Source organism: Hetaerina americana, unplaced genomic scaffold, assembly GCF_022747635.1.
Source record: "Hetaerina americana unplaced genomic scaffold, ioHetAmer1.1.p SCAF_116, whole genome shotgun sequence".
Taxonomy (NCBI): Eukaryota; Metazoa; Arthropoda; class Insecta; order Odonata; family Calopterygidae; genus Hetaerina; species Hetaerina americana.
Window position 1 is genome coordinate 892501 of NW_027286248.1, and position 27087 is coordinate 919587.

The 27087-nt window shown below is 36.7% G+C and overlaps 3 protein-coding genes across 5 annotated transcripts in view; 2 read left to right on the plus strand and 1 right to left on the minus strand.

The window, feature by feature from the left end:
* Window positions 1–9367, plus strand: part of LOC139685568 (transforming growth factor-beta-induced protein ig-h3-like) — a 64304-nt gene extending 54937 nt beyond the window's left edge. Inside the window, exons 8-14 of the mRNA XM_071582516.1 lie at window positions 639–1113; window positions 1574–1831; window positions 3640–3962; window positions 4785–4967; window positions 5842–6007; window positions 8610–8821; window positions 8924–9367. Of these exons, the coding sequence (XP_071438617.1) occupies window positions 639–1113; window positions 1574–1831; window positions 3640–3962; window positions 4785–4967; window positions 5842–6007; window positions 8610–8821; window positions 8924–8938 (1632 nt within the window). The 3' untranslated portion in view covers window positions 8939–9367. The remainder of the gene's footprint in view (window positions 1–638; window positions 1114–1573; window positions 1832–3639; window positions 3963–4784; window positions 4968–5841; window positions 6008–8609; window positions 8822–8923) is intronic.
* Window positions 9368–13582: 4215 nt separating this feature from the next.
* Window positions 13583–23823, minus strand: LOC139685562 (zinc finger protein OZF-like). 3 transcript variants are annotated; one of them, XM_071582507.1, is made up of 6 exons: window positions 23570–23823; window positions 23218–23388; window positions 21535–21759; window positions 18680–18803; window positions 17074–17117; window positions 13583–14717 (listed from the first exon to the last, which is right to left on the minus strand). In XM_071582507.1, the coding sequence occupies exons 1-6, from the start codon at window positions 23702–23704 to the stop codon at window positions 14616–14618; spliced, it is 801 nt and encodes a 266-aa protein (XP_071438608.1). In that variant the 5' UTR covers window positions 23705–23823; the 3' UTR covers window positions 13583–14615. The 3 variants fall into 3 exon arrangements, with proteins under 3 accessions (XP_071438608.1, XP_071438606.1, XP_071438607.1); XM_071582505.1 differs by lacking the exon at window positions 13583–14717 and having other exon boundaries at window positions 15573–17117; window positions 23570–23818; XM_071582506.1 differs by lacking the exons at window positions 13583–14717; window positions 23218–23388; window positions 23570–23823 and adding an exon at window positions 22028–22108 and having other exon boundaries at window positions 15573–17117.
* Window positions 13821–14201, plus strand: LOC139685569 (uncharacterized). Its single transcript, XM_071582517.1, has one exon. The coding sequence runs from the start codon at window positions 13821–13823 to the stop codon at window positions 14199–14201; it is 381 nt and encodes a 126-aa protein (XP_071438618.1).
* Window positions 23824–27087: the final 3264 nt, after the last annotated feature.

Sequence of the window (27087 nt, forward strand, 5' to 3'; positions counted from 1 at the left end):
CAAATTTCTGGATGTCCATGCCACTTCCTACTCACCATTTTAGTTAATGCACTCAGTTATATGTATTATATCTTTTAATCAGAAAAATATTTTGCAAATGGTGCACAAATGAATGCTTCAGATATATCTGTGAATTACTCACCTTTTTAGAAATAATGTGCATTTACACCTCCTATTCATGTTCACCTCAGTTTTGATGTCTTATATTTTTAGATGTGTGTTGTCACTTCCTGTTATATTTCTTCCAAACTTTTGGTGGGCCATGTTGTAAGATTTCTCCACTTTTCTTACCTTTTCTCCTTTGCAAAAGACTTTTTATTGCTCTCAAACCATACCAATGTGCACATACGTTGAGGAATTGAAAAGCATGTACTTTGAATTCACCTTAGCCATGCAAATGGTTTTAATGATCATTAATGGCACCTTCCAAAGGAGATACTAACTTTAGAAAACACTAACTACAGGGAAACTAGAACAAAGCATGATGAATGAGCCAATGTTGTCATCAAAATCCAGCATGAACAAAGCATGTTTATTCCACTTGCTAATCATTACATTGATATAACTGACTATTTTTAAATGCCTTAATGAAATTTTGGTCAACTTTCAACTAATTGACTCATTTTTTTGGTAAACAGGTTCTGTACAGCGACAATAATAACAGCACAATCAGGATAAACGTATATCCAGCATCTAACATAAATGAAAAAGATGCAAGGGGCAAGATGCAGCATTCGCTCATGGGTGGGAAGATTGTCACAGCCAACTGCGCATGTCTTGGGAACAAAGAGGAGCATGTGAATGAGGAGGAGATGCAGGAGAGGAACATTGGCTCTCGCCGGGCAACAAATGGAGTCGCTCACATCGTGGACCGTGTCCTTGTTCCAGTGCAACACTCACTGTTGGAACTCATCGCCACACACCCCCGTCTTTCCAAGTTCAGAGCTCTGCTGGTATCGCACGCAGAAAAGGGTGGTGCAGCTAAAAAACTGGCAAAAGCATTGGAATCGCCAAATGAATCGCTGACTTTGTTTGCACCCACTGACGATGCATTCGACAAATTGACAATGGAACAGAGTGATGATCTCTTCAAGGGAAAGTCTTGTACAATGAGTAAGTTATGTGAAGAAAAATAATAAATTCAGCATTTGGATGTACTTGAATCATCCTCCAAAGTTTTTTTAATTGTTCATTTCATTAACAAGGCATGTTATTCAATTTTCTGATGCAGTAAGATCTGAATCTATTATTCTGTTTAATGCATGCCAAAATTTCAATTTTTATTAATAACCATTTAGCATCAATCATCACTCAAATTCCTTCAAGATTATTTTTCACATTTGATGAACCAAATTGTTCATTCATTTACAATGCAATCCAAAAAATACCTTCAGAAATTTATGCAGCTAGTAGCCAAGTCTCAAGCCATTTTATCTTTTTGTTTTCTTCAGGATAAATGAATGATCTTTGTCAAAAAGCATGGATAAATAGCAAATTCAGAGTATTATATTTATAAAGATAGACCAAGAGATGAACTGGTTTCCTTAACATCCCAACAATTTTACCTTTAAAGGCATCCTGGATCATCACGTAGTAAGTGGGACTTTGTGCTCAGCTGCTGTGCCACAAATACCAGACTACAATGCCTTTGCGATCTCAAGACAAGGAGAAAATCTTAGGTTAGAATGGATTGAAGGTGAAGCAGGGCAATGGAAATTGTCTCTCAAGGGAAGCAATGAACAGGTGGAGAAAACTATGGTCAGTGACATTGATATTGTGGCAACGAATGGGGTGATGCATCTTATCGACTCCATTTTATTCCCAGTATCAGGTAAGAAACTTCAATATTGCAAACAATGTCATTATCACGGTATGCAATGACTTAGAAATTGGAACTGGGAAAAACTGAGAATTTACCAGCCAACCAGGAATTGTGGGGCGGGAGGAAAATCGGCTTTTGCTTTGGGTAAACTAATTTTTTATGAAGATACAGCACTTGAACACCAAGTTTGAAATCTCCTTTAATTCTCCCAGTGCTCTGCAATACATTCCAAGTACACAATCTGAGCAGGTAGGCTACTTACAGCTATAGGGAGTGTATACGTATACTAGATATAAGGCCTATTTGAGACCCTCCCAGCTCATTCAGACTGTAAGGCTGCTGGCCCACCTGTACGTAAATTAAACATTAATTGTTCACATTTGGAGTCATTTAAAATGTCATTTGATTTGTAATTATTTTCTATCCTTGCTGAGGTTGCATATATCTTACCATCAAAACTGTAATAACTTTAAAATTAATTTTGTTCCATCATGGGCCACGTTCATTTTCGATAAGTTTCATGCACTTAGTCCTTGGCCCTCCAAAAATCATCTGCCCCAAAAACTATCATGTTAACTGGTGTAGCTAAATACAAACTGTATGGTAAATGGTAACTTGGTAAAACAAGCACCTCACGTAGGGGATACCACTGAAAAATTCTGCCACCACTGTGATTTAAACCAAAACTCTCAGGGTGGGAATCCAGCCCATTAGCCACTGCACCTACCCTGATCCACCAATAGATAGTCATTGATTAGATTTGGTACTGGAATTATTATAAATGATGTAAAATTATGTCTGATTTATTTTTTGTTACTAGGTGGGAATTGACCCTGGATAATACTTGGATTATTTTTTTGTTATGTCCGTCTTGAAAGAGGAGGCACTAAGGGTAAATGAGACTGCATTTAAAAAGTGAACTCATGGCTTACTAGTAATTCAGAACTGATTAGAGAGTCCTGGGTTCAAACCTGTGGGACACTGCTATTCACCCTCAGGTAAAGAATTTTTGTGGTCAACAGAGTAATTTCGACAGCCATGGATGGGGAAATGAAGTGGAAGAAAATTTTGCACTGTAGAATATATGATGCATAGGTGTTATAGTGTGGCCAAATCCCGACTTGCCACTTGCAGTCATTGCTTTTACATGCAATTCTTTTGTCAGAGATTAAATTTTACATGTGTAATAAGGCTCTTGCTTCTAAAAACTTACCTTATTAAAATAACATTAAGTTCATTCTTTTAAACCTATTATATCCCGTATAAATATAGGAGAGAGCATTCCAATTATGCCAAATGGCTGTTAGAAATAACTGGAAAAACAAGGCTATATCATTTTCTAGTAACCTTTGCTCAAATGTCATTACAGCTGCAATAATCATACCTTAATGGCTCATACTCGGCATGCCTTTAGGGTAGCCTCCTATCCACCATTGGATAGGAGGCTGCCCTAAACTTGAATCATGCACATGAGGGAGGCCGAGGGACTCCTACAGATTCCGTTATATGCCTATGACCACACTATTATTAAAACTCAGATAAATTTTTCCCCTATTGCTATATCTTCTGTACATCTAGTCTATTGGAGGTATATATTTAATTTTCTCTCCGCCAAACTTCATTCTGAAGATGCATGATTCATACTTTCTGTACATGTAACTCATAATCTTTTAGGCCCTTTGACCTCAACTATTTATGATTGAGTTGAATTATTAACAATACTGTCAATTTAGACAAAAATGTTAAGAATAAATGCTAACTTGTTGTACTTTATACATATATTTGTACTGTGGGCTTCATATATCAATCTCTTTCAGCTCGTCAAGTGAATCAGGCTTTGCAAGACAGCAATCTAACCATGTTTTCATCATACCTCGAATGGGCAGATATGATGCAAGATATGGAGAATGTCACATTGTTTGTGCCCACCAATGAAGCTATGCAAAAGTGGGCAGCTGAGGAAAAATTAGAACTTGAGGAAAATGATGATGAACTGTCAGAGGAAGAGCAGCAAAAAGTTAGGGATATCCTAATGTATCATCAAGTGACCCCAATGATCAACTCTTGTGACATGGAGAGCAACCAGGTGCTGACCACCAAGCTACCAAATCAAACTGTCAGAATAATGCTCTCCTCTTCAGTAAGTACTCACGTCAATATTTTTAAGTTCATGTTGAGTATCTGTTATATATTTGATAATCCAAGTAAGGGAGATGCCAAGTAGCAGAAGTTTTGGAGGCAGGGATTTGTTAGTTAATGGCAGTCGAGTGAACTTGTTGAGATTTTGTGGGAATTGTTCACTTTTGTACTTAATTTTAGTCAGCCGCCTTCATTTTTATGCTGCACCTAGTGTGATAATTAATAGCTTTAGGGATTTATAAAATCTTTCCTGTAGTTACGGCTTGTTTTGGTAAGTTTAACAATTGCAGTAGGTTGTAGTTTATAAGCATGTACATTGCTTTCTGTATTACTTTTTTATTGTCTGTATTGCCTTCAATATTATTTTTAGGGATTCATATATTTTTTGCACTTTGGGTTGCTTTTGTTTTGTTTCATTCATTTAAAAGTAGCAGAAGGTTTCAGTGTCTTTTGCTTCCTGCATTCATTCTTATATTATTCATAGCTTTGTATGCCATATTTACACAAACTTTTGGTTCAGGTATTTAGCAATAGGTTTTGAAAATATTGATTCAGCACCAAAATGTGGATTATTCATGTAGGAAACTATTACAACTACAAAATTGAATTATGCAATATTTCTGTGTGCCCAATAGTATTAATATTTAAAGTGTTCTTTATAATTTTCAATTTAAAATTATGCACTCACCGTGAGTATGAATGTTATAATTCCAAAAAGGAAAAGAAATGTCTAAGTTTTCCTTTTTATATTTTATATTAGGAAGTTCTATGTGATAAATATCCTAATTTTATGCATGTACTATAAAACAAATTGAAATTGCAGGATTTGTTTGGCATTGGCTGGAATCGAGCTACAGTACAATGTGCCAACATAGTAAATTCAGACAAATCTGCTTGCAATGGTGTAATCCATGTTGTAGACAAAGTTCTCGTTCCTCCAAAAGGAAATCTTTTTGAAACTTTGGCTTCAAATCCATCATTCTCTGTTTTAACTCAAATACTGAAGGTAAGATGCTTACATCTTTTTTACATTATTATTATACATAATTATTAATAATATAATAATTTAATTGTTCCCTTCAATTTTCCATGAAAATAAATGCTGCAAATAGCTCTTAAGCAGTATATATATATACCCAACCATAATCAGGGTTGACTCTAAGTGGGTTGTTTCTTTTGGATTTCCTGCACAAAGATATGAGTCTCTGTAATGCTTCCGTAATTGAATGCAGGGATTCTATTCAAAACCCATGTGGCAGGTATTAGGGTATGATATACCTGCATATAATTGTAAAATTGTGTTATTTTTTTAAGATGCTCTCGTAGTTGAGATATACTTATCCAGGAACATCAACTGCAAAGTTCATTTAGCATTTCTCATCATCTAAATATTTGTACAAAGAATGCATGAAAAAGGGTGTAATTAAATGTATTATCAATATTTAAACAATTTTAAGCCAATAAGTGATGAATGTAGTACATCATTCACATGTTACAGGAGACTAAAGAGGTCAGATTCCTTTCAATTGCTATTGCATACTTGTCTAAGGATGTCTCGGCTATTGCCTGGTGTACTAAGTAGGTCTCCTTTGGTTTTGGTCAACCGTACCCAGACCGACATTTCTCACAGTCTATCATTTTTAGATATGGGGGCCATAATTAGTCCAGGAAGTGAACCTTATTTCAGGAGATGTCTTCAATATCTATGGGAAATGACATGCCATTGTAAATTGGATGTAGCCTATGCCCGTCATAAGGAAATTAATGCATGAAGTTACAGGATTAAGTTAAATATTACCCACTGAATACAATTTTCACTATGTCTCTAAGTTTTTCATGTTCAGATATTAAGTCTGTGTTTCTTCCATTAATTAATCAAGGGTACTAAGTTGGAGAAGGAACTTTCAGATTCAAATGGAGTAAATGGCTTTACCTTTTTGGCACCTAATGATGATGCCTTGGGACGCTTGGAGGAGCCCGAACTCGAGAAACTACTTGAAGACAAAGCATGGGCTGAGAGGGTGATGAGTGCTCACCTAATTCCAGGTAGAATCACTTTGGGAAGTGGATGTTTATTTTTAAGGATGGTGGCCTCAAAATGAGAGAGGGAGAACAAAAGGTTTTAAGGCATCCATTATCATAGAAAAATACCTAGAACACAATGATAATAGCAATTTTGCATGAATTAAACATAGCTCAGATATGATCTTGCAGTACCTCTGCTCCATTTTTAAAGCAGTAATAATTAGTTTTTTTCAACTTGGCATCTTGATAATAAATTCTTACTGGAGCTATTTTCATGGTAATTTCAAATTTTTCAATAGAGATATCCTGGATCTTTCTTTTCATTTGCTACATATCAATATAGCGACCTTTTGCTGTTCACTACACAACCGTTTTTTGAATCCCATTGTCATAAAATGGTAAAAGAATAATTGCTCCGGGTCCTTATCTCCAGGAGCAAAAAAATTAGAGTTGCTAATGGAGAATGGCTACATAATTCCAGTTAACCAGAAGTGTGCACTGTTACCACCATAAATTTGAATAAAAGAATGTATAGTTGTTAGCTGCTTGCCAGTTATTGCGTACAGTAGTTCTTTTTTTGCATTAATATATGGGAGTCCTATGTATTAATTCTCATCTTAGACAAAGATTTCCCCTGGTGCTTCAATAAATTCACTCTTCCATCTGGATTTGAATTAGAAAAAGACATTTTTAGAGGCAGTTATACAAGATGGAAATTTCATGTAGCAGAATTAGATATTCCTTTTTTCTCTGGTGTGTTTTCGAATATCTGACAGAATATAATCATCGGACCAACCAAATTTCCTGCCAAAGGTTTGGAATCCCATACATTTGAATTTCCAGACCTAGCTGCCAAGTGTCTAGAATTCTGCGTTGCTAATTCAGGATAAGGTTTTGCTGTTGATACCTTATTACCAACCAATAATAACTACTGACCAAATGCTATAAAGCCAGTGTTCGCTAAAACATTTGAGAAAATATTTCCAAATGGACTTACATACCACCTCAGTAAAAATAATTTTAATAATTCTTGTATTATCACATCATCAACATGGGTTCATAAAAATCAGGTCTACCATTTCAGCCATAAGTGAGGCCATAAACTTCATTCTGACCTCTCCTGGTCATAAGGCATAGGTAACCAGCCATTTCTTAGATTTAACCAAAGCCTCTGACATAATCAAGCATGACATTCTAGCTAAAATGTTGCTGTGTGATGGAATAAGAGGGGTGCCGAGGCAGTGGATCCAGTCATATTTGAAAGATCAACAGGATACAGTCACTACAACTGTCAATTTTCTCCTCCAGCAACAGTGAATAACGGAAATGTAGAATTAATCACATCCAAAAAATTTCTTGGCATCCATTAATACTCAAGCTTTACATGGGAAACTCGTATAAACTGTCTTTCAGGAAAGTTAAGTTTGGCATGTTTCCTCCAGAGAACTTAGACGGAAACAGTGAGCAAAGATTAGCCAATAATGCTTTTTTTATGGTCTTATCTACTCCAATGTTACATATGGTATCATTCTCTGGGGCTCATCTCCTCTCCCCTGAGCCATTTTTAAACTGCAAAAGAAGGCTATTCAAATCATTTCATCTAAATCTCAAATTTCTGCCTGTCCAATCTTTCAAATCCTTAGGCTGCTACCATTTCCTATTCAAAAACATCCTATTCACAGTAATATTCATGAAACAAAATCTGTCAGAGTTCAATACAAATTCTCACTACCACAGTCAGCATACCAGAACCCAGTCCAACCTGCACATCAAATACAATTGAACCAACTCTGCAAGCCTAGGACCAAACTCAATAGGACTAAACCTATACAATAAATTATTACATAACTCAGTTTAAAAGACAAATAAACAAATTTCTACCTGAGAAAAATCGTAACTGTGTATCCAAATGTATTAATGATAAATTATGAGGCATGTGTAAAAAAAAATATATGTGGAAGGCAATGAGAAACCACCACATTAGCCTCCTTAGAATATGCAGCCTTGTCTTGCATTCATTCACAGTAGAATGGAAAGAAATGTGCTGCAGTTAACCAATCCAAGGATTTAAATACTAAAAAATATGTTTGTTTATATATATATATATATATATATATATTATATGTATTATATGTTTATATATATATATATATATATATATATATATATATATATATATATATATACATACATACACATATACATACACACATACATACACACACATCTATAAGTATACTTCTCCAACCTTCTCTGTTTATGAATACTCTGAAATTCCAGTTTTATGTTGGATCCTATTATACACCAATCCTTGGGCAAATATTATTATTCCCTCATAGTTAAAGCTGACATTTTTTATGTAGATTACTGTTCAAACATTTAGTTAGTACCACAGTATCTGCTGCATTCAGTTTTTATGACTAATAAAAAAGAAACTATGATAATGAAGGCCTGTAGTTTGCTTCTCTTTCATTCCCCTATCTTTGGATATAAATTCACTCATTATTCATTTGACCATATTATTTATTGCAATGGCATTTGAATCATCATATTTTATGCATTTGATTGCAACATTTGGCCCTTACTGATTATTCTTCTTTCATTTGATTTTTACATTTTCTAGGTATTATGTGCTGCTCTAGTGTAAGAAATCCATCCCCATGGCCTTTTACTAGGCAGCAACTGGTGGGTACCATAGCGTGGGATGTGATTCTCACTGTTCATCGAGACCACAAGGGACAAATTCATTTTGATCGGGAGCCTCTTGGAAGGGGAGCAAAAGTGATCAATTGTGACTTAACAGCTACAAATGGAATCATTCATTCAATTAATAGGGTAAATTTAACATATGAAATTCTTTGCATTTACTGTAATTAACTGCTCATTCATTTTATTATTACGGACAAATCATTGACTCCTATATTTCCTCATTTCCAGGTAATCTTCCCATGATCAATTGGATTGTAGAGATTCAGAGTGCAAGACTATTTCTGGATGTAGGCCAGTCCTCCAGGCTTGAAGAAACTTTGTGAGGCAACATTTTCTATGGTGGAAATTATTATTTTTTTAAGGTTCACAAAGTGATGCCGTTAGTTGAAAATCAGCTGACTTTCAAGAAATTATCACAAAAACTGGCTAATAAATTACTTGGATGTTCGTCATGGTCAGCTTTACAAGATATCTCAATAGCACAGAATGTTGGCTTGGCACAAACAGCTCATTCTTGTGCAGAAGCCACGGCATCTCTTTTCTAAATGGATGTTTATTAAACCATACGTGCCGAGGTCAACGATGTTTTTAAAACAAAAAACTACCATGTAAATTATGTTGTAATGTAAATGGATATGAATAAACTATTCTTATAAATTAAGAAAATGGAAATTGGGTGACATGCTGATTCATTCATAGGCAATCTACGCATAACATTTTAGATGGACCCAACAAAATTTAATGCTTGGTGTACAAATTTTACTTCCTTTTGCCTACCTCCTCCATATTTTCCCTAATTCAGTTCTTCATATTTCATATCTACCATCATGCCATTAAAAAAACTTCTCCCCCTCATCTTCTCTACTTATCTAACATTATCTTTATTAAAACTCGGCCATTTTGTCTTCCTTCTTCTCTGTCCTACTTATCTATAGGCTCCTTCATTCCTCATCTTAAAAACTATGATTTCTTTAGCATGATACAGTCTATAAATGGTTTCACTGATCTGTTCTTCAAAAGTTAAAAAAACGTGTCATCAATTTCATTCTTCTAAATGCTTTAGTCACCAATGTAATTCTTTCCCCAAGTCACACTATTATGGGCATTTTTCCAGCCACATACATGAATTCTGTTACTTAAACCATTCTTTACTCACCCACATTAGTGTAAATGATAGATTCTGGTATTGAAAGTTTGTTTGTGCATATATTACTTCACTATCTAAAGGTTTGATTGATATCAGAGTCCATCTGGGGGATGAGGTCATTAAATAACCAATAGTTCAGGTAGATGGAAGCTGCACATTTTTCAATCCCATCCACCCAGATTAAAAGCTTTTGATCTGGGCGGATTGGATTGAATAACTACTGGCGTTCACAAAAATTTCAAATACCATCTGCAACCTTAACAAAAATGTAAACCTATCAAGAATGTGTGATGAACAAACGGTACTGTTACAAAAAATACTTAGAGAGAGAAAAAGGGGCAGAAAATTATTCGTATGAGATCTCATTCGTGTTTCCTCCAGAGCCAGATACAGACTGTATGAATAGGTTTGAGACATACCCCTCCTGAATAGAGGAAGGAAAACAACTTGATGAATGCGTTGAAGAGAAAACACGTTCTTCTAAATATTTTAGGACAAATATATTAAAACTTTTACTTTTTCAATGATTTCATGAAGGAGGTTATATGACAGTGGGTGGAGTGCTGGCTACTGACTGGAGGGCCTGCCTTTGATTCTGAATGATGTCTCTGGTCAGCTTCGACCATCACCAACCAAACCAACTTTTCAGGTTGATCACTGAGGTTTAAGTACTTTTTATTATTCGCAAAGATCAAATTGCTATTATTGGCTGGTATTATTGTGTGTGCATAATATAAAAAGTTGTGAAATAATATTTTTAGTTGGCATTGTGCAATACTGGCATCTGAACCATTCCTCTTTTACTCAATTCCTATATTAAACATTTTTATTTAGGGGCATTTATTATTAGACACTAATAAATGGAAAAATGGGAATAAATGGAAAACATAGCTAAAATACATCAGAAAATGTTATTGACCACTCATAAATCCCTAATAAAAATCATTTATATGGGTTTCTTTTTAATATATCTTAGATTTTAATCTTCCGGGACTCATGCTGAGTTAATAATGCAAAAGTGTGGCTTTCTTCCATTACGTGGAGTATATGGTCAACCTATGCGCATGTATATTTTTTCCCGGTGAGAAATCATTATTTGTTAATAACCAGATTCGTCTCTGCGCTTCCAAACTTATTCCATTCAGCCTCTCATCCGAATCCAAGGACTTTTAATACATATACTACTGTTTTAAGTCCAAACATGTCCTGTCATCATCCTCACCGGAACTTCCCTTTGATTCTCTCTCCCTTTTCCAAGCCCCCATCACGACTCAGCCTAAATAGCTTCGGCGGATGGTAATGTTGCAAACTATATACTAATTTTTGCAAGTTGGGAATATGTATCCAGTTCTCACCTTATTTATTCACTCCCTTCCAACAGTAGAGTGCTAAAATCGAGCATTGTTGCCAAATGAAGTTTCAAGTATGATTATCAACAAATGAATCTTAAGATTTTCCCTGTGATGTAAGTAAATTTATCAAAAAAATATTATTTGAAAATACATTACAAAATTGCCTGCAATTTGTCCCAATAAATACTAAAGTTAACTTACTCAATTTGATGTTGCTCTGCTTAATAAGAAAGTAGCATTACTGTAGAACGTTGTGAATAAGTTACTTAAAGAAGTAATGGTACGCTAATACATTTACATTGTGATACATTCAAAGGAAAACAAGCTTGTAGCGTAATAACGAAAGGATTGTTTGCCTGGGATGCATTGTTATGATGCTGGTGCTGATGATATTCCCATATGATGCTGGATTCGACCATCCCTCTTTCACTCTTTGTTGAATATAGTGCTTGATGCTGATTAAATGACGAATAGTACACACAAACTGATCATTCATCTCTGTGACATTTACTGTTTCCTTATCTTCGGTTAGCTGTAATGTACGTGCTCAAAACCTCAATCACTGGATGTGTTTTCACATTATTCAGATTTCTCGTCAAGTTGTGCGATTCATCTCATTATCACATGGAATTTAGTTAATTATAATTACTTGAAGATAGAAGAAAGATGCATGTTTGTGTATATATTTATGTATATGATAATATGCATGATCTTATTCACTTTGCCCTATAATCCAGGAGCGAATATAGGGTTGGGAAGGATCCATCAGTCTTCTGTAGCCGTGATCTTTCATTATGTTGCTCAAGATCACAAAGATTGGGATGAACATCTTAACTTTACCTCGTTTGCATATCGTAACAGTGAACACACAGTCACAGGATTTACCCCTGCCTACCTCATGCATGGCAGGGTTCTTAACGTGCCTTGGAACAATATTCTCCCTCCGACCCTAGATTCATTTGCAGAGGAACCACCCTACGATTGTTTTGAAATGTACCCTCCAAATAGCCCACGCACAGGTTCTTACCTTTAGCACAGATACTATCAAGTCGAACATGATGGACATAATAAGAACTTATAATTAAATACATTGAATGTCGAACAGCTAGTTTTACTGCACAACATGGTGCTAAAATCAGAGCAAGCTAGAACATTAGTCTCACGATGGAGAGGGCCATATCTTGTCGAGAAGGTGAGGAGCCCAGTCACTTACGATATAAGGAACATTCAGAATTGGTGCTTAATTACTGCCCACCAGAGGAACTTGGTTACATTACCTCCCGGTCCTGAACACAAGTAACCTCGAACCCTGTTGGAAGAAGGATTCCCTGCCCAGATGAGCACCACTCCTGACATCTCAAGTCGGCCGCAAGGAGGCTTGGCTATTGTACGTCCCGGTCACACTCAATTGAAGCCACTCCAGCATCACCATAACCTGAGACCAAGACCAGGACGATGTCCTCCTACCTCACCAATCAAGCACCACCCTTATAGTAAGCATAGGACATCTATTGGGAGAGGGAGGACCCCCAGAGCCTCATGAGGGGGAAAGTTTGCACGGTAAGACCCGGGAAACTTGTAAACAGGACCGGGGCAAACCATTGCAAGGTTGGTGGCTTTCCCCCGAGGGAGGACTCCCGGAGGAAGGGCCACCTCTCACCCCTGAATGACATCTTGACCGGCCAGAGGTTGTGGGTGAATTGGTAAATCCCTACGAAGAGTGCTGGTTCCATTGCAGCCATACAGGAATTCAAGGAATGCTGGGCATCCACCTCGAATGGACTCTCCTGAGAAGGATGCAGACCAACGTCAATCAAGACACTGTTTAGTCCCCCAGAGTCTCCTCATTGTGCTCCCCTACAGTGTGAAATCCCCTCTACGCTTGTCAATGTAGAGACCAAGGGTGTCCCGACAGGCTGGAAACGATACAATAAAGCCAGACGTCTTCTATATCGACGTCGCTGGCTCACCCTATTCATATAATGATCACCATCCAAAAGGCAATTTGTCCTCCTCCTGTTGGTTTCACTGAACAATGCTCAAAGGGAGCCTCCCACAGTGAAATTGCTACATTTAAGTTGTGCTTATATTTCTAAATCCTTTGCTTTATATTTTTCGTCGATCTTCAGTTTATTAATATAATTACTCACCCACCTTACCAAAGACTACCTAAAAATCTTCTGATAACAGTCTATTAAGATTTGTTCAAAGAAAAATGCTTTCTTTTACATAAAAATTATTAACAAAATTAAAACAAATTAAGCTCAACGAACAAGCGTCCACCATTTTTTGATGGAATTGATATAATGAAGTGGTTTCTACATTTCAGAATGCTTTGATTTATTTTTTTAATAAATCTTTAGGTTATAAATACACTTACTCAATTTTTTTTTCAATATAAATTTTAAGATATAATATAGAAATAAAAATGTATGGTCAAAAAAATCTATTGGATAAGTACATGGGGAGATTAGCAAGAAATGGGGTGCCGAAGTTAAGAGGGCCACCATGAAGGGCATTCTCAGCAAGAAGGGTGATATGGAGGCTGCTATCAAAGCTGGAGTTCCATCGAAGCCCAAGAAGTTGAAGCAGGCTCACGACCCGAAGCTTAAATGAGAGAGTGCTCATGTGGCCGAAGCAAACAAGAGGACAGAATCTGCCTGTCAGCGGCGACCCGATCAACGAAAAGGCAATGAAACTGGCCGAGCTGATGCACATCCCGGACTTGTTGGTGAGCGATGGTTGTTTGGATAATTTCAAGAAGCGCCACGACATCACGTTCAAGACAGTGCAGGGTGAAGCTGGAGTGGTGGAGTCGCAATCCCTTCTTGAGCGGCAACAACGGGTTCTCCGGCCCTTACTCAGGCAGGTCTCCGCAGACGACGTCTTCCACCTGGACGAGGCAAACTCAAAGGCGTGGATGACGGTGGAGCTTTTCGAGGAGATATTGCATGCTTCAGACGGACGACTCGGCCGGCAGAGAAGCAGAGTGCTGGTGTCTCGATAACTTCCCGGGCCACCCTCCCGAGCTCCAACTGATCAACATCCAGCTGGTCTTCTTCCCACCTAACACGACAGCCAATTTGTAACCTATGGATCAAGGAATCATAAAGAACCTCAATGGCCACTACAAGACGCACCTGCTGTGCCACCAGCTTGATGCCATGGATGAGGGAAAGGAGTTCAAGTTCAATTGCTCTACTAGGCACCCAGCATGCTTGGGAACAGGTCAGCCAGTCGACGATCATGAATTGTTTCGGGAAGACCGAGTTCATCGAAGAGATCCAAACTGAGACACGGGATGCAGATCTGCTCAAGATCTGGGAGGCTCTGACTACTGAGGAAAAGATACGCTAGAATCGGTAGATCGAGCTGTCTGACTTTCTCGAAGCCGACGAGCACCTCTCGACGTGCGGGTCTTTCACGTTCGAGGAGATTGCAGAGGAGATGCTGCACAGTGCGGTGCTGGTGGAAAGTAGAGGAAGCCTTGGAGCACCGTTCGGAAGTTCATGCAACAGATCCACTATAAGAAGACGATTCCTAAGAGCTTTGGATTGATGGGTAACTTGAGAAAATAAAGCTGTTTTTACAAACCCTCGTTACTATGCCACTTTCGCTCGGTCCTTACAGGTGGCATAGTAACGAGATTTGACTGTAATACAAGAAAAAATACATGAGATATTATTAAGAATAGAAAACAGTTCCTGGTGCCACTTGGTGGAAAATCTTCATATTGAAATTGAAACTAAACAACTTGGGTTTTTCAAATAGAATGTGGAAATAATTTCTATGTGAAAGAGCCAAGTCATTTAGTTCCAATTCCAAAACTATAAAGAAATAGCTAAGAAATATTATCATGAAGAAGTACTATCACAAGTAATCCTGGCAACTTGTCAATCTGTGTGCTTTCAATTCTTATGCTATTCATAGAAACCATTGAAGGAGGGAAAATAAACTGAATATCCATTTAGATCCTCCATTATGATTATCGGGTAGAAATATCCCCAACTGAAATTGATAAAAAAACCACAAAAGAGATGTGTAGTTTATTTGTCACATAAACAAAGGAAGGAAACAATCTACTGCTGCAGAGAGAGAAACATATTCCACTTGAAATTGCTCTGCGCTTCCACGAGTATTACGTTGTATGGCACTTATGTGTCCCTCTAACAATTTAAGTTGTAGTTATTTTTAGAACTTGTGGTTCAAAAAGGCTAAATACATGTCACTATAATTCATATAATAACACATATAACGTAGCATGGTTCATTAACTTAAAATTCTACTTTGTAATTTACTTTGTTGGCAAATATTGTAACATCCATCTTTGCACTTCAAAATTATTGCATAATTTCTACATAAATTTATTTTCCTCTGGATAAAATCTTAACAGTTTTGTTTCCATGAACTGTTTTAAATTATGACAATATTGGTAAGACAACTTGCATGCATCTACTTTGACAACTCAGAAGTAGGCAAAAATATTCATTTATTATTTTTAACAAACCCAACACAGTTAATAAATAATTAGGAGACGGAGTTTAAACATGGCGATTGAAGCGCCATAGTTGATTCATTAATAGGACATCCAAAAAGGGGAACATTATATGAAATCATTGCGAAAATTAATGAAATGTATTTAAAGATTGTCACATGAATGTTCTGAAATTTTAATTTCAAGGGATGAAAAAGTTTTTTGTTGAAATTAATATTATTATGATACACCCAATTATAAAGTAATGTAACATACATAATTTTTTATTTTAAAAAAATAACTAAAACAGGAGAATAATTGCTGTGAACCATAACATTTTTCAAAAAATTTTAGTGTTTTATTATGCAAACCTTGCAGTGAGAGGGAACTGTTGAAAAGAATGTTTGGAGTATCAATCTATCCTCAACATTTCATTATTTATCACCTCAGCACTTTCTGGGAGACCGGTGAAAGTGTGAAGTTAGAGAACTTTAGTTGGTTTTTACTTGTTTGCGCAAATTATTGTGTGTAATGAGGACGAATTTACGTTTAAATGCTTTTAACTTAATGCACACCTATGCAGCTATTCATCTGGATGTGACAAAGAATGAATCTCCAGGTGATGTCTGTTTGTAAATGTTTTAGAACACCTCAAACATTTGTGTGATATCTCACCAGTGTGAGTAAACATGTGCCTTTTAAGATCACCACTTTGAGTGTATGCCTTAGAGCACATTTGGCATTGGTATGATTTCTCCCCAGTGTGTGTCGGCATGTGCCTCTTTAGATTACTTTTTATTGCAAATGTTTTAGAACATAGCTCACATTGGTATGATTTCTCACCAGTATGCGTCAGCATGTGAATCTTTAGCGTATAATTTGTAGTGAATGTTTTCGAGCACACCTCACATTTGTATGATCTCTCACCAGTGTGTGTCAACATGTGCTTCTTTAGCTGGCCATTTTTAGTAAATGCTAGTGAGCATATGTCACATTTGTGCCTCCTTTCGCCAGTGTGTGTCAACATGTGTTGCTTAAGGTTTCCCTTGAGTGAAAATGCTTTTGAACATATCTCACATTTGTGTGGCCTTCCACCAGTGTGTGTCAACACGTGCCTCTCTAGATCACTCTTTTGAGCAAAACCTTTCAAGCATATCGCACATTTGAATGCTGCCGTTCCACAATGTGTTGAAATGTGATTTCTGAGTTCTTTTTGATTATTGAAGTTTCTGGAGCACTGTTGGCATTGGTGCTTCTTTTTCAGGGCGTGCACCGATTTGATATGTCTTGCAAGGTCATTTTTACACTCAAACACCTCCGAGCAAACATTACATCTGAATTGCATCCCCTTCTTAATGTGCACATGCATCATGTGACTTTGAAGAAGGTCCCTTTGTGCAAATACCTTGTAGCAAATTTGACAAACGTGAAGTAGAGTGCCCGCAGCATCTAAAGAATAAGAAAAAAATGATAATCAATGAATAGTTTATTCCTGCAATGAATAAATTTTATATTACCAGTTTTTATATACACATTTGTTCATAAATAACTATATAGGTACACATGCTCAAATACAATCATTTATGTATTCATGAGTGTTTATAATCATATGTTTACATGCATTTTTACATACACACTCATCAGTCCAATTATCCTTCCAATTTTAGTTACGCTAAAATGCCAGAGCATCTGTCATTACCTAACGCTGATCCCATTCATTACTTTAATTTGGTTTTCACATAGCCTGCCAAATATATTTGCACTCAAAACAAATAAGTATGGTGAATGTTTTTTAGCTTCCAGAAATACCTTATTAAAAAGATTAATGGTCCGGAAATTGCTTGCAGTGAGTAATTCAAATGAAATCAATCTTCAGAATTTCATACGAAATGCTGAGTATTTTTTTTATAAAATGATATCTAAAAATTGTTTTTCAATACTTTTGAAATTATTTTATCTCATTGACAATTAAAACATTTACCACCAATCAATTAAAAAATATTACCCTTGCACAAAATTTTACCCATTTTATTACTATGCCTTATGCCTATTTCACCCAGCATATACATCCCATGAGCAGTTTATAGTTGACTTAAAATAAGTAGGTACTAAAAATCCCTCAGAGCTGCTTAAATATCAGCCCAACTAATGAGGAATAAAAATTTCGATGCTATATTACTCGGCAGTAAACTGATGTTTGGATTTTCACTGCTATTGCTGAGCAAATAATATAGAAAAAAAGCAGACTTGCAGTAAAGTGAACAAAGTTTTGTGGCTGTAAATGAAATCCTTAATATAGGAAATTGACTAATTGAGTTGTTCCATGCTATGTTGCATTACTTTTTAACCAGTGTTGACTTGGCAGGTAAACTTTTCAAAACAGATATATTTTTGACAGGGACTTGAACATGGATTAAAAGGAACATTTACTAAGCTTTTACAGAATATTAGCTCATCGGAAAAGAAATATATCTGTTAAAGAATGATATTCTTTTCTTAGGGAATTTTTTTTTTAAAATACAGTAATTGCACGCTGCTCCTTTCAACCTAATGCACAAAATAAATCAATAACAATTGACAAGACATAACTAAGAAAAAAGTAAGATAAGGACTAGGAAAATGACAGCACGTAGAAGTAAACATTAAGTTATGCAATTCATTTGTTTTGGTTATGGAATATTCTTTTTGGTTTCCAGTGGATTTTATTTATCAAATTATTTTAGTTTTGTTGGTAACCAAAATTGTACATATTTCTTGGCTAAAACAATAATTTACTTTGTAGCGATTTATTTTTCTAACTAATTCTGCTGTAGAAATGATTTTAATCCTTTATGACATGTATCAGAATATAATAATTTACAATTAATACTTTTTAGGTGAATAAAAAACAATAACTAAACAAGTCATCACCACCAAATTTTAGTGGCACGATGACAGTTTACCACCAACAGTTCTTCATTACCAGAAAGTAACAAAAGCGAAAGCATAGCAGAGTCCTGGGCTCTCCTTACCTTGCGCATGCAACACTTCCCCTCTCAGGCCTCCTTCAACTTGAGCCATGCCAGCTCCACACTGCTCCTTATTGCCCACTTCCACCTCAGCAGACATATGCATTTCTACATATTTGGAATAATCCTACAAGATCAACAACAAACATTACAGATATTATATAGAGTTGTACATTTCACATTTCAATTTAAAATATTAATTTAAGCATACACTTAATTAAAACAAATTGAATTTTTCTTCAATCACTTAACCTGCATTTACTGAGCCTTCCAACATCAACTGATATTGCCCATATTTAAACACAAGTTAACAGGAGGTTAGTAATAAGAGAGTTCCATGATGGAAAGTAAAAAATTTATGTATTCCTATGGATTAAAAATGGTCAATGGAAATACTTACATACTCCTAACAATTATTGTTATCTGAAGAAAAGAAACTGCAGTCCTTAAGGGTCACTTGAGATGAAGTAGAATGAAAGGCTATCAAACAACAGAGTGCGAAAAGTATGGTAAGAAGGGGGGTTATTGGGAGAATTCTAAAGAAGGTGGCTGAGAATAATGATCGATATAGATAGCACATTAATTGGCAATGGAATTCTACGACTGTGATACATAGAGGGAAGTGCATAACTCAATGAAGGATGTAAGGGCAGGAATTAGAAAGATAGGGATGTTGGATGGGATGAAAGGAGGAAACAATTATGCAGACATGAAGACTGACTTGCCGTGGAATTGTACAGGGTAGTTCAAAAGTACCCATGTTTGACAACAAAGGGCATTCCTGAGGAAAGTTTATGTTATCATTGTGTGCTGCCAGCTATCAAACAACGGTGAAACAAATTCCAGACTGATTTAAAGGTTCGTTTGGATTTGTCAGCCATTCGAGTAAGACGTGTTTTGTGATTTTTGCTAAATGGAAAAAGAGCATTATCGTTCGGTAATTCGCTTTTTGTTTTTGGCTGGGAAGAAATGCGAGGAGATAAAAGCAAATATGGATGCTGTTTATGGGGACACTTTGCCATCTATGACCACAGATACTGGTTCAAGGAATTTAAACGTGGGCGAACATCTGTTTTTGATGAGGAGCGACCAGGACGCCCAACTGACGTGGTTACCGAGGAAATCATTCAAAAAGTCCACACCATGATTCTCGCTGATCAACGAACAAAAGTGCGCAAAGTAGCAGAGGCCATGTGTATGTCGACCAGAATGGCAATTAATAATTTACAAGCGATTGCTTACTGTGGATAACAAGCTGATCCAGAGTTGTCGCCGTCAAACTGCATGAACTACGTCATGAATTTCTGCCGCACCCCCCGTATTCACCTGATCTGGCTCCCTGGGACCTTTTCTTATTCCCTAACATGAAGAAATGGCTCGCGGGGAAAAAATTTATCTCAAACAAGGAAGTTATCGCCAAGACAGGCGTATTTTGGAGAGCTTGACAAATCTTATTTTTTGGAGGGGTTAAAAATATGGCCAGAACGTTGGGAGAAGTGTATCTTTCTAAAAGGGGACTATGTCGAAAAATAAAAAAAATGTTTTTGAAAGAATGGTTTTTTCATTTCTAACACGGGTACATATTGAACTGCCTATTTCAAGCTGTTGAGTTTTGGTCGATGTTGTCAAGAGTTGACACAGGCAAGTATTATAAAGGGAAATGTCACAATACAGTGGAAAGCACTTTGAACCTCTCCCTTTGAAAAGTATAAAATATGTGATTGACAGAATGACTCTGGATACTTTGGACTCTGAATACTGGATTTCCATGGCAATAGCACCCTTTAACAGAGCATAAGGAGTAATCGATTATGACAAATTGGAATCATAATCTTCTCTTTTAATACAATGAGGTCATCTTGGACATCCACAGCACCAATTTCAATAGCATCATTGGTGATTGCATCACCAAAATCTTCCCTCATCTCACCATGAAACGAATGCCAAATATATACACTATGGTCAACCTTTCAAAATGAAATCATCAAGGCAAAATATTTTTGGGCCCATTTTTTTAATAAAATTGTGATGCAAAATATTATTTGGGAATCTCTCATTTTCTCAACCATGAAACATCTGTGATTTATAATAGTGCAACTGCTTGCATTTACTATTGAAAGGGATTACAAATTTTTACAAGGCGGTCTAACAATTCAGAGTAACTCAGGGTTTGTGCACGGACATGGAATGCAAATACATTTCTTCTTACCTAGAAGAAAAAACCTCATACTCAACACACAATAATGGTAATCAACTTTTTGAAATGGCTTTGGCTATGAAAGCAATGAATAATGGCTTTATTTCCTTTCATTAACCTCCACCTCATGAAAATTTTCACCAGCCATCAAGTACACCTGAGCGCTGGCTGAAGTGTCCTCTTCTTCAACTGCCGCTCTTTGCACTGAATGATTAACAGCATCCATGGGACTACTCCATGGCCTCCTATTGGCTGATGTACCATCGACCAAATCCACTCCAGTCCTATTTGTTTCCTTATTGTAATGGACCGGGACTATATTATCCTCTTTGTCAAACATAAACAACAGAAATCAATAGGAAGATGTTTGATATGTGAACATAGAGTTCAACAAATGCTAAAATATTTCCTTGACCGGGACTGAGACGCCCGATCTTTCCACTTGCTGGCCAGATGCTCAGCAAGTGGAAACTTGAGCTATCAAGGAAACAAAAAAATTTACACTGACATCTGCGGGGGCCTTATGAAACAAAGTGCCATAATTCTTTGGTCAAGAGATGGCATCATGGGGCCGTTCCACTAACCAAAGGTGAAATAGATGACTGGAGTCAATGTGCAGATGGAAAAAAATTACACTAATGACAAAAACATGCACACTTACCAAATTCCCTGCTTCTTCATTATCTGACCAATGACTGCAACCTTCCTGCATTGATGGGACCATTGAGGAATCAATATCCCTAACCGAAGAAGCTGAGCATCCACTGGCAGCGTCAAACTCCTCTTTGACAATGATCATGTCATCTCCCTCAACCACAGCACTACTGTCAACAGTGCCACTTACAATTGAGTAGTCATCAATCTCTTTCTTGATTTCACTGGGAAACTAATGCAAAGCATACATGCATTAAAATTTAATAATATCATTCGATCAACTTTTCAAAATATTATAGCATCAAGGCAACAAAACCTCCAGGCCAACCTGTTCTGTAAAATTCCAGCAGGAGAACCACGTGGGAGTTTACGCAAAGAAATATCACATTCGACCATTGGCAATTAAATTGATTGAATCAACTTTTCATGAAAGGGGTTATATATCATTACAAAGAGTGCGTTCTGAAAGTAATGCAATTTAACTGGTTTTTTTTCCTCACCCCGTTCCATTTGGTTGGAGTGGGATGAAACTACTATGACTTGGTGAGAATGATGCTTAGCTTATCCGCGAAACTGATCTCAGTGCTCTCCAAGATGAGGAAATGGCAGGGCATCTCGTATTGTAAACCTCTATTTGTCAAACATGCAATGAAAAAAATGGAATTGACAACCTTACGCAATTACTAATTTTTCTGCTATACTGGAAAAATCTCTTGAGAAGGCTAAGAAAATGATTCATGGGGCTTACCGGAACTCTGCTCTGTTCTACTCACAAGTTTTGAGGTGGTTATAGGCCTATAGAAGGGACCGGGAAGAGGTTTGTGACGAACAACACTCTGGGCGGTCCGTGGTACCTGCCCCCCTATAGTTCTGATATCACCCCAGCAGACTTCTTTTTGTTCCCTCCCATCAAAGTGGCCCTGAGAGGAACCCATTTTTTGTCTATAAATAGGATCCAACCAGCCATGAGGAAGACCTTGCAAGAGGTCCCGGAAGATGCCTGCCAGGGCACGTACTGGTCATGGCAGAGTTGCTGGGAAAAAATGTGTAAAGGCTCATGGATAGTGGGATACCTTTTCCCTATCTTTTAAATCACATGCAGATAGGAAAGAAACATCCAGAATGGATAATAGTGCATTTAACATAAAAATAGCATCAAGATAAAAAGAACAATTGTGAAAACGCAGTGCGTGGGTATGAAAAATATAAGCACAAAATGCTAACTGTGCGCTACACAAGAAGGAAGACCGATTGATTTTGTCCAATATTTTTGGCATGGTGCTGTTTTGGACTGAATGAATAAATAAAGGATAAAAACCCACTTAGGAAACAAGAATTGAAATCGGATGAATTATTCATTCAATAAAAACCAATTTTTTTATGGATGTTATCCTGATTTATTTCGTTTCTTTAGGGAATTGAAAGAAACTGCATTAACAAAACTAAAAAAATCCTCTCGTAATTATTTCATCGAGAAATTAAACATCAGAATTTCAATAAATCCATTGTTCCCTTCCGGAAGAAGTACTAAATTCGCTAACCTTCAAAATAATTGTGATTGATCACAATTATCGTACTAACACGAAAATGGTTTTTGTTCATATTCATCCAAGAATATGCAACGAAATATTAATTTTTGGCCAAATATGTCTTCGTTACTGATATTGTTAAATTTAACGAATCGACTGACCTCCTCTCGTTTGGTTTTCCCATCTTTCGTCACAGGATTGCACCCCTTTTGGATACGATTGTAGAAAACAGACAAACACTCGGCACAACGACGTTTGAACAGCCGGAATTCCGTAAGCTTCTCCATGCAGTTAGAACAAATCAACCAGGGATAATTTGCATCCTCCACAACCTATTAAAATATTTCATAAACAGATATTAAAACAAAATCCACCAAACTCCTTTTACTCAAATATCAGGATACATCATTACAACAGTGCACGGGATGTATAAACCAACCACTTAATCATTTAACTAAAGATTTATTGCAAACATAATTTTTGAAAACACGCTACACAGAAGATTTAACTTACTTTAACATCTATTAAATCCTCTATTGCCTTTTCCAACATTATTTGTAATTTACTATTCTCCCCGAAAACATTGATTAACAGTCCACGACTGTTTAAACACAATCTGCAGAGATCAAATTCGGCTTTATCGCACATTCTGATCGTTATAAAGTACTCCGAATGAATTCCTGGAAAGCCTTAAAAGAATAATGGCCCCTTTCACAATTCACTTGAAGTAGTATTAAAAGTTGTTAAATCAGCCGAAACCACGACGTATAAACTCTACAGCTGGGCACTTGCATTTCGTTCTTCATCTGTTACATTCATTTTATAAGGTCTTTTGAATTGCAGTGGTATCAATTGATATGGAAAGAGAAGATATTAATCAGGGTCACACATATTTCGGATTAATTAGATTTAATCTAGTTATTAGGTAAAGGAAAAAATTAAACTCTTTTGATATGTTTATTAAGAGATGAAGTATGGCAGGCATTTTTTATATTAAGTTGACATCGAAAAAATATTTAGTTCGTATGCTCCGTTCATTCATTCGAAAGACCCGGGTCAAAAGATTCAGAAAGGTTTTGTTTACGATGCCTAAATGAAAGAATAACTATGAATATATGCAAGTGTTAGTTATTATGCGTTGTATCTCTAGAGTAATATCAAAATATTACAAGTTCTACTGTGCCGGGTTTCCCTTCAGTTCCTTTCTGAATAAACGTCAGAATAATTCTTCGAACGTTGACCCGGTCCCGCTGTATTTAAAAGTCAATACTTGCGCCAAAATCTATTCAAACAACTTTGAATGGTTTAAAGCAAACATGAATGATTTAATTATTAATAGTGAAACTTATAAACCTTTATTTGGTCAGAACATACTTAGACTTATGTAATTGATACACCATTTTAGGTCCCTATTACATGTTCATAGCTATGAAAAGAATATGTTTTTACGAACTACTTTGCCTTCGCAAAAGAAAAGTAGAAAAAACCTTAAAGCAGTCGAAAGCATTTAAATAAACATAGAAATCCAGGAGGAAATATAAAGTCTTCAAAAAAGCATTTATTTGGATATGATTACTTTGAAGATTAAAACCCGAAATGCAGCAGTTTTCATACAAATTGCTGTCATAGCTCCAGAGTAATGAATAAATATTCCAAGTACTACTGTGCCATTATTCAATATAATTCCTTCATGACGATATATTTCATGAAGGCCCTGTGGGGAGTATGAAAGACACGTTCAAATAATTCTTGGAGGGTTGACGCGGTCTCGTTGCATTGAAAATTCGAAACATGTCCATTCAGTTACCAGTGAATAACGTAACAATTATCATTTAATTATGCAAAGTTAAACCCCTCCAAAAAATAGGATTTGTCGAACTCTCCAAAATACGCCTCTGTCTTGGCGATAACTTCCTCGCTTGAACTAAATTTTTTCCCCACGAGCCATTTCTTCATGTTAGAGAAAAAAAAGTCGCAGGGAGCCAGATCGGGTGAATACGGGGGGTGCGGCAGCAATTCATAACGTAGTTTATGCAGTTTTCAAAGTTGACAGCCGGATCAGCTTGCTGTCCACCGTGAGCAATCGCGGCACCCATTGGGCCGACAATTTTTTTATCGCCAACTTAGCATGTAAATTATTAATTGCCGTTCCGGTCGACATACATACGGCCTCTGCTACTTCGCGCACTTTCGTTCGCCGATCAGCGAGAATCATGGCGTGGGTTTTTTGAATGATTTCCTCGGTAACCACGTCAGTTGGGCGTCCTGGTCGCTCCTCATCAAAAATAAATGTTCGCCCACGTTTAAATTCGTTGAACCAGTATCTGTGGTCATAGATGGCGAAGTGTCCCCATAAACAGCATCCATATTTGCTTTTATCTCCTCGCATCTCCTCCTATTAAAAAACCAAAAGCGAATTTCGTAACGATACTGCTCTTTTTCCATATTAGCAAAAATGACAAAACACGTCTTACTCGAATGGCTGCCAAATCCAAACTAACCTTTAAAACAGTCTGAAATTTGTTTCGACGCCGTTTGATAGATGGCAGCACACGATGTTAACATAAACATCCCTCAGGAACGCCCTTTGTCCAGAACACGGGTACTTGTTCAACCACCCTTGTGTGTGTATATATATATATATGTATAGCTATATTATATATATATATATATATATATATATGTATAGCTATATTATATATATATATATATATATATATATATATGTATAGCTATATTATATATATATATACACGAGGGTCATCCGGAAAGTAGTACCCGTTCGTGAAATAAAGACACAAAAGTTAATATTAACAAACATAAAAAATTTTATTTGAAAGAGGATACTTTAAACTACTTCTCAACATAATCTCCAAGCAAATTAAGGCATTTGTCATAACGTGTGACAAGTTTCTGTATTCCTGCTGCATAGTCCTTCGCCGCCAGCTCATTGAGATACGCGAGGGACCCATCTTGCACAAATTTTTGCATAATGCAGATGGTGTTTAACAATTTCATGAACAATTGTTCGAGAAACATTGGGAAAATGCTCACAGATGTCATCAATTGTGACGCGCCGATCGTTCCTCACGAATTCGTCAACTGAGCTCACCAGTTGGTCTGTAATGACAGACGGTCTCTCCGAACGCTCATCGTCGTGTGTGTTCCCCCTCCCCATGTTGAAGTTGCGACACCACCGCCGAACAGACGACTCGTCCATTACATTGTCTCCATACACCTCCTTTAATTGGCGATGAATATCACATGGGCGAACGTTTCTTGCATTGAGGAATTTAATCACTGCCCTCACTTCACAACTGGCGGCGTTCTCAATTTTTTTAAACATTGTAAACAATCACAGAAACAACACAGGCAATGCTAGCGTCACGCAACTTGGCTCAGAGAAGGCAGACAAGCCACTGAAGCTATCTGACCTCGTCCAGCGGCTACTCGCGTCGTCAGCACTTCATGCGGCACGAACGGGTACTACTTTCCGGATGACCCTCGTATGTATATATATATATGTATGTATGTATATGTATATGTATGCATCATATATATATATATATATATATATATATATATATATATATATACATATATATACATATATGTTTTTGTATGTGTATATATATATATATATATATATATATTTTTTTTTTTAAAGATAATCTAACGGTTAAGGTAAGTTTTTGGATGGGCACAGCTACTAAATGACACATTTTGTGACTCCTAAAAAACACAAAATCCGGCAAACTACTTTATATCAGGTCCCCCTTCACCTCTGAGTACTTTCTTCCTCCCTTCTCCCGGCCAACATCCCTATCGTGTTCCTTTCCTTTCCGGGTTTGCCTAACACTATCCCCTCTATTGAAGTCTTCAAAATCCCACTGCCAGTTATTACCCCCTTCATCCACTTTTCCTGCCTCCATAGGATTTCTCCCAACAAAGCCCTCTCTTCGCCCACCATACCTAGTACTTCCTCATTTGTTTTCTTCTCGATCCACTTCACCTTCTCCAATCTTCTCCAA

What these genes read in the sequence shown, in the direction of transcription:
- LOC139685569 (XM_071582517.1), top strand. Translation starts at nt 13,821, where the DNA reads ATGTGGCCGAAGCAAACAAGAGGACAGAATCTGCCTGTCAGCGGCGAC.
- LOC139685562 (XM_071582505.1), bottom strand. Translation starts at nt 23,704, where the DNA reads ATGTGCGATAAAGCCGAATTTGATCTCTGCAGATTGTGTTTAAACAGT. An exon ending in ATGAAGAAGCAGGGAATTTG is followed by an intron (nt 18,804 to 21,534) that starts GTAAGTGTGCAT and finishes TTGATCTTGTAG; the next exon opens with GATTATTCCAAATATGTAGA. An exon ending in GGAAGTGTTGCATGCGCAAG is followed by an intron (nt 17,118 to 18,679) that starts GTAAGGAGAGCC and finishes CTTATTCTTTAG; the next exon opens with ATGCTGCGGGCACTCTACTT.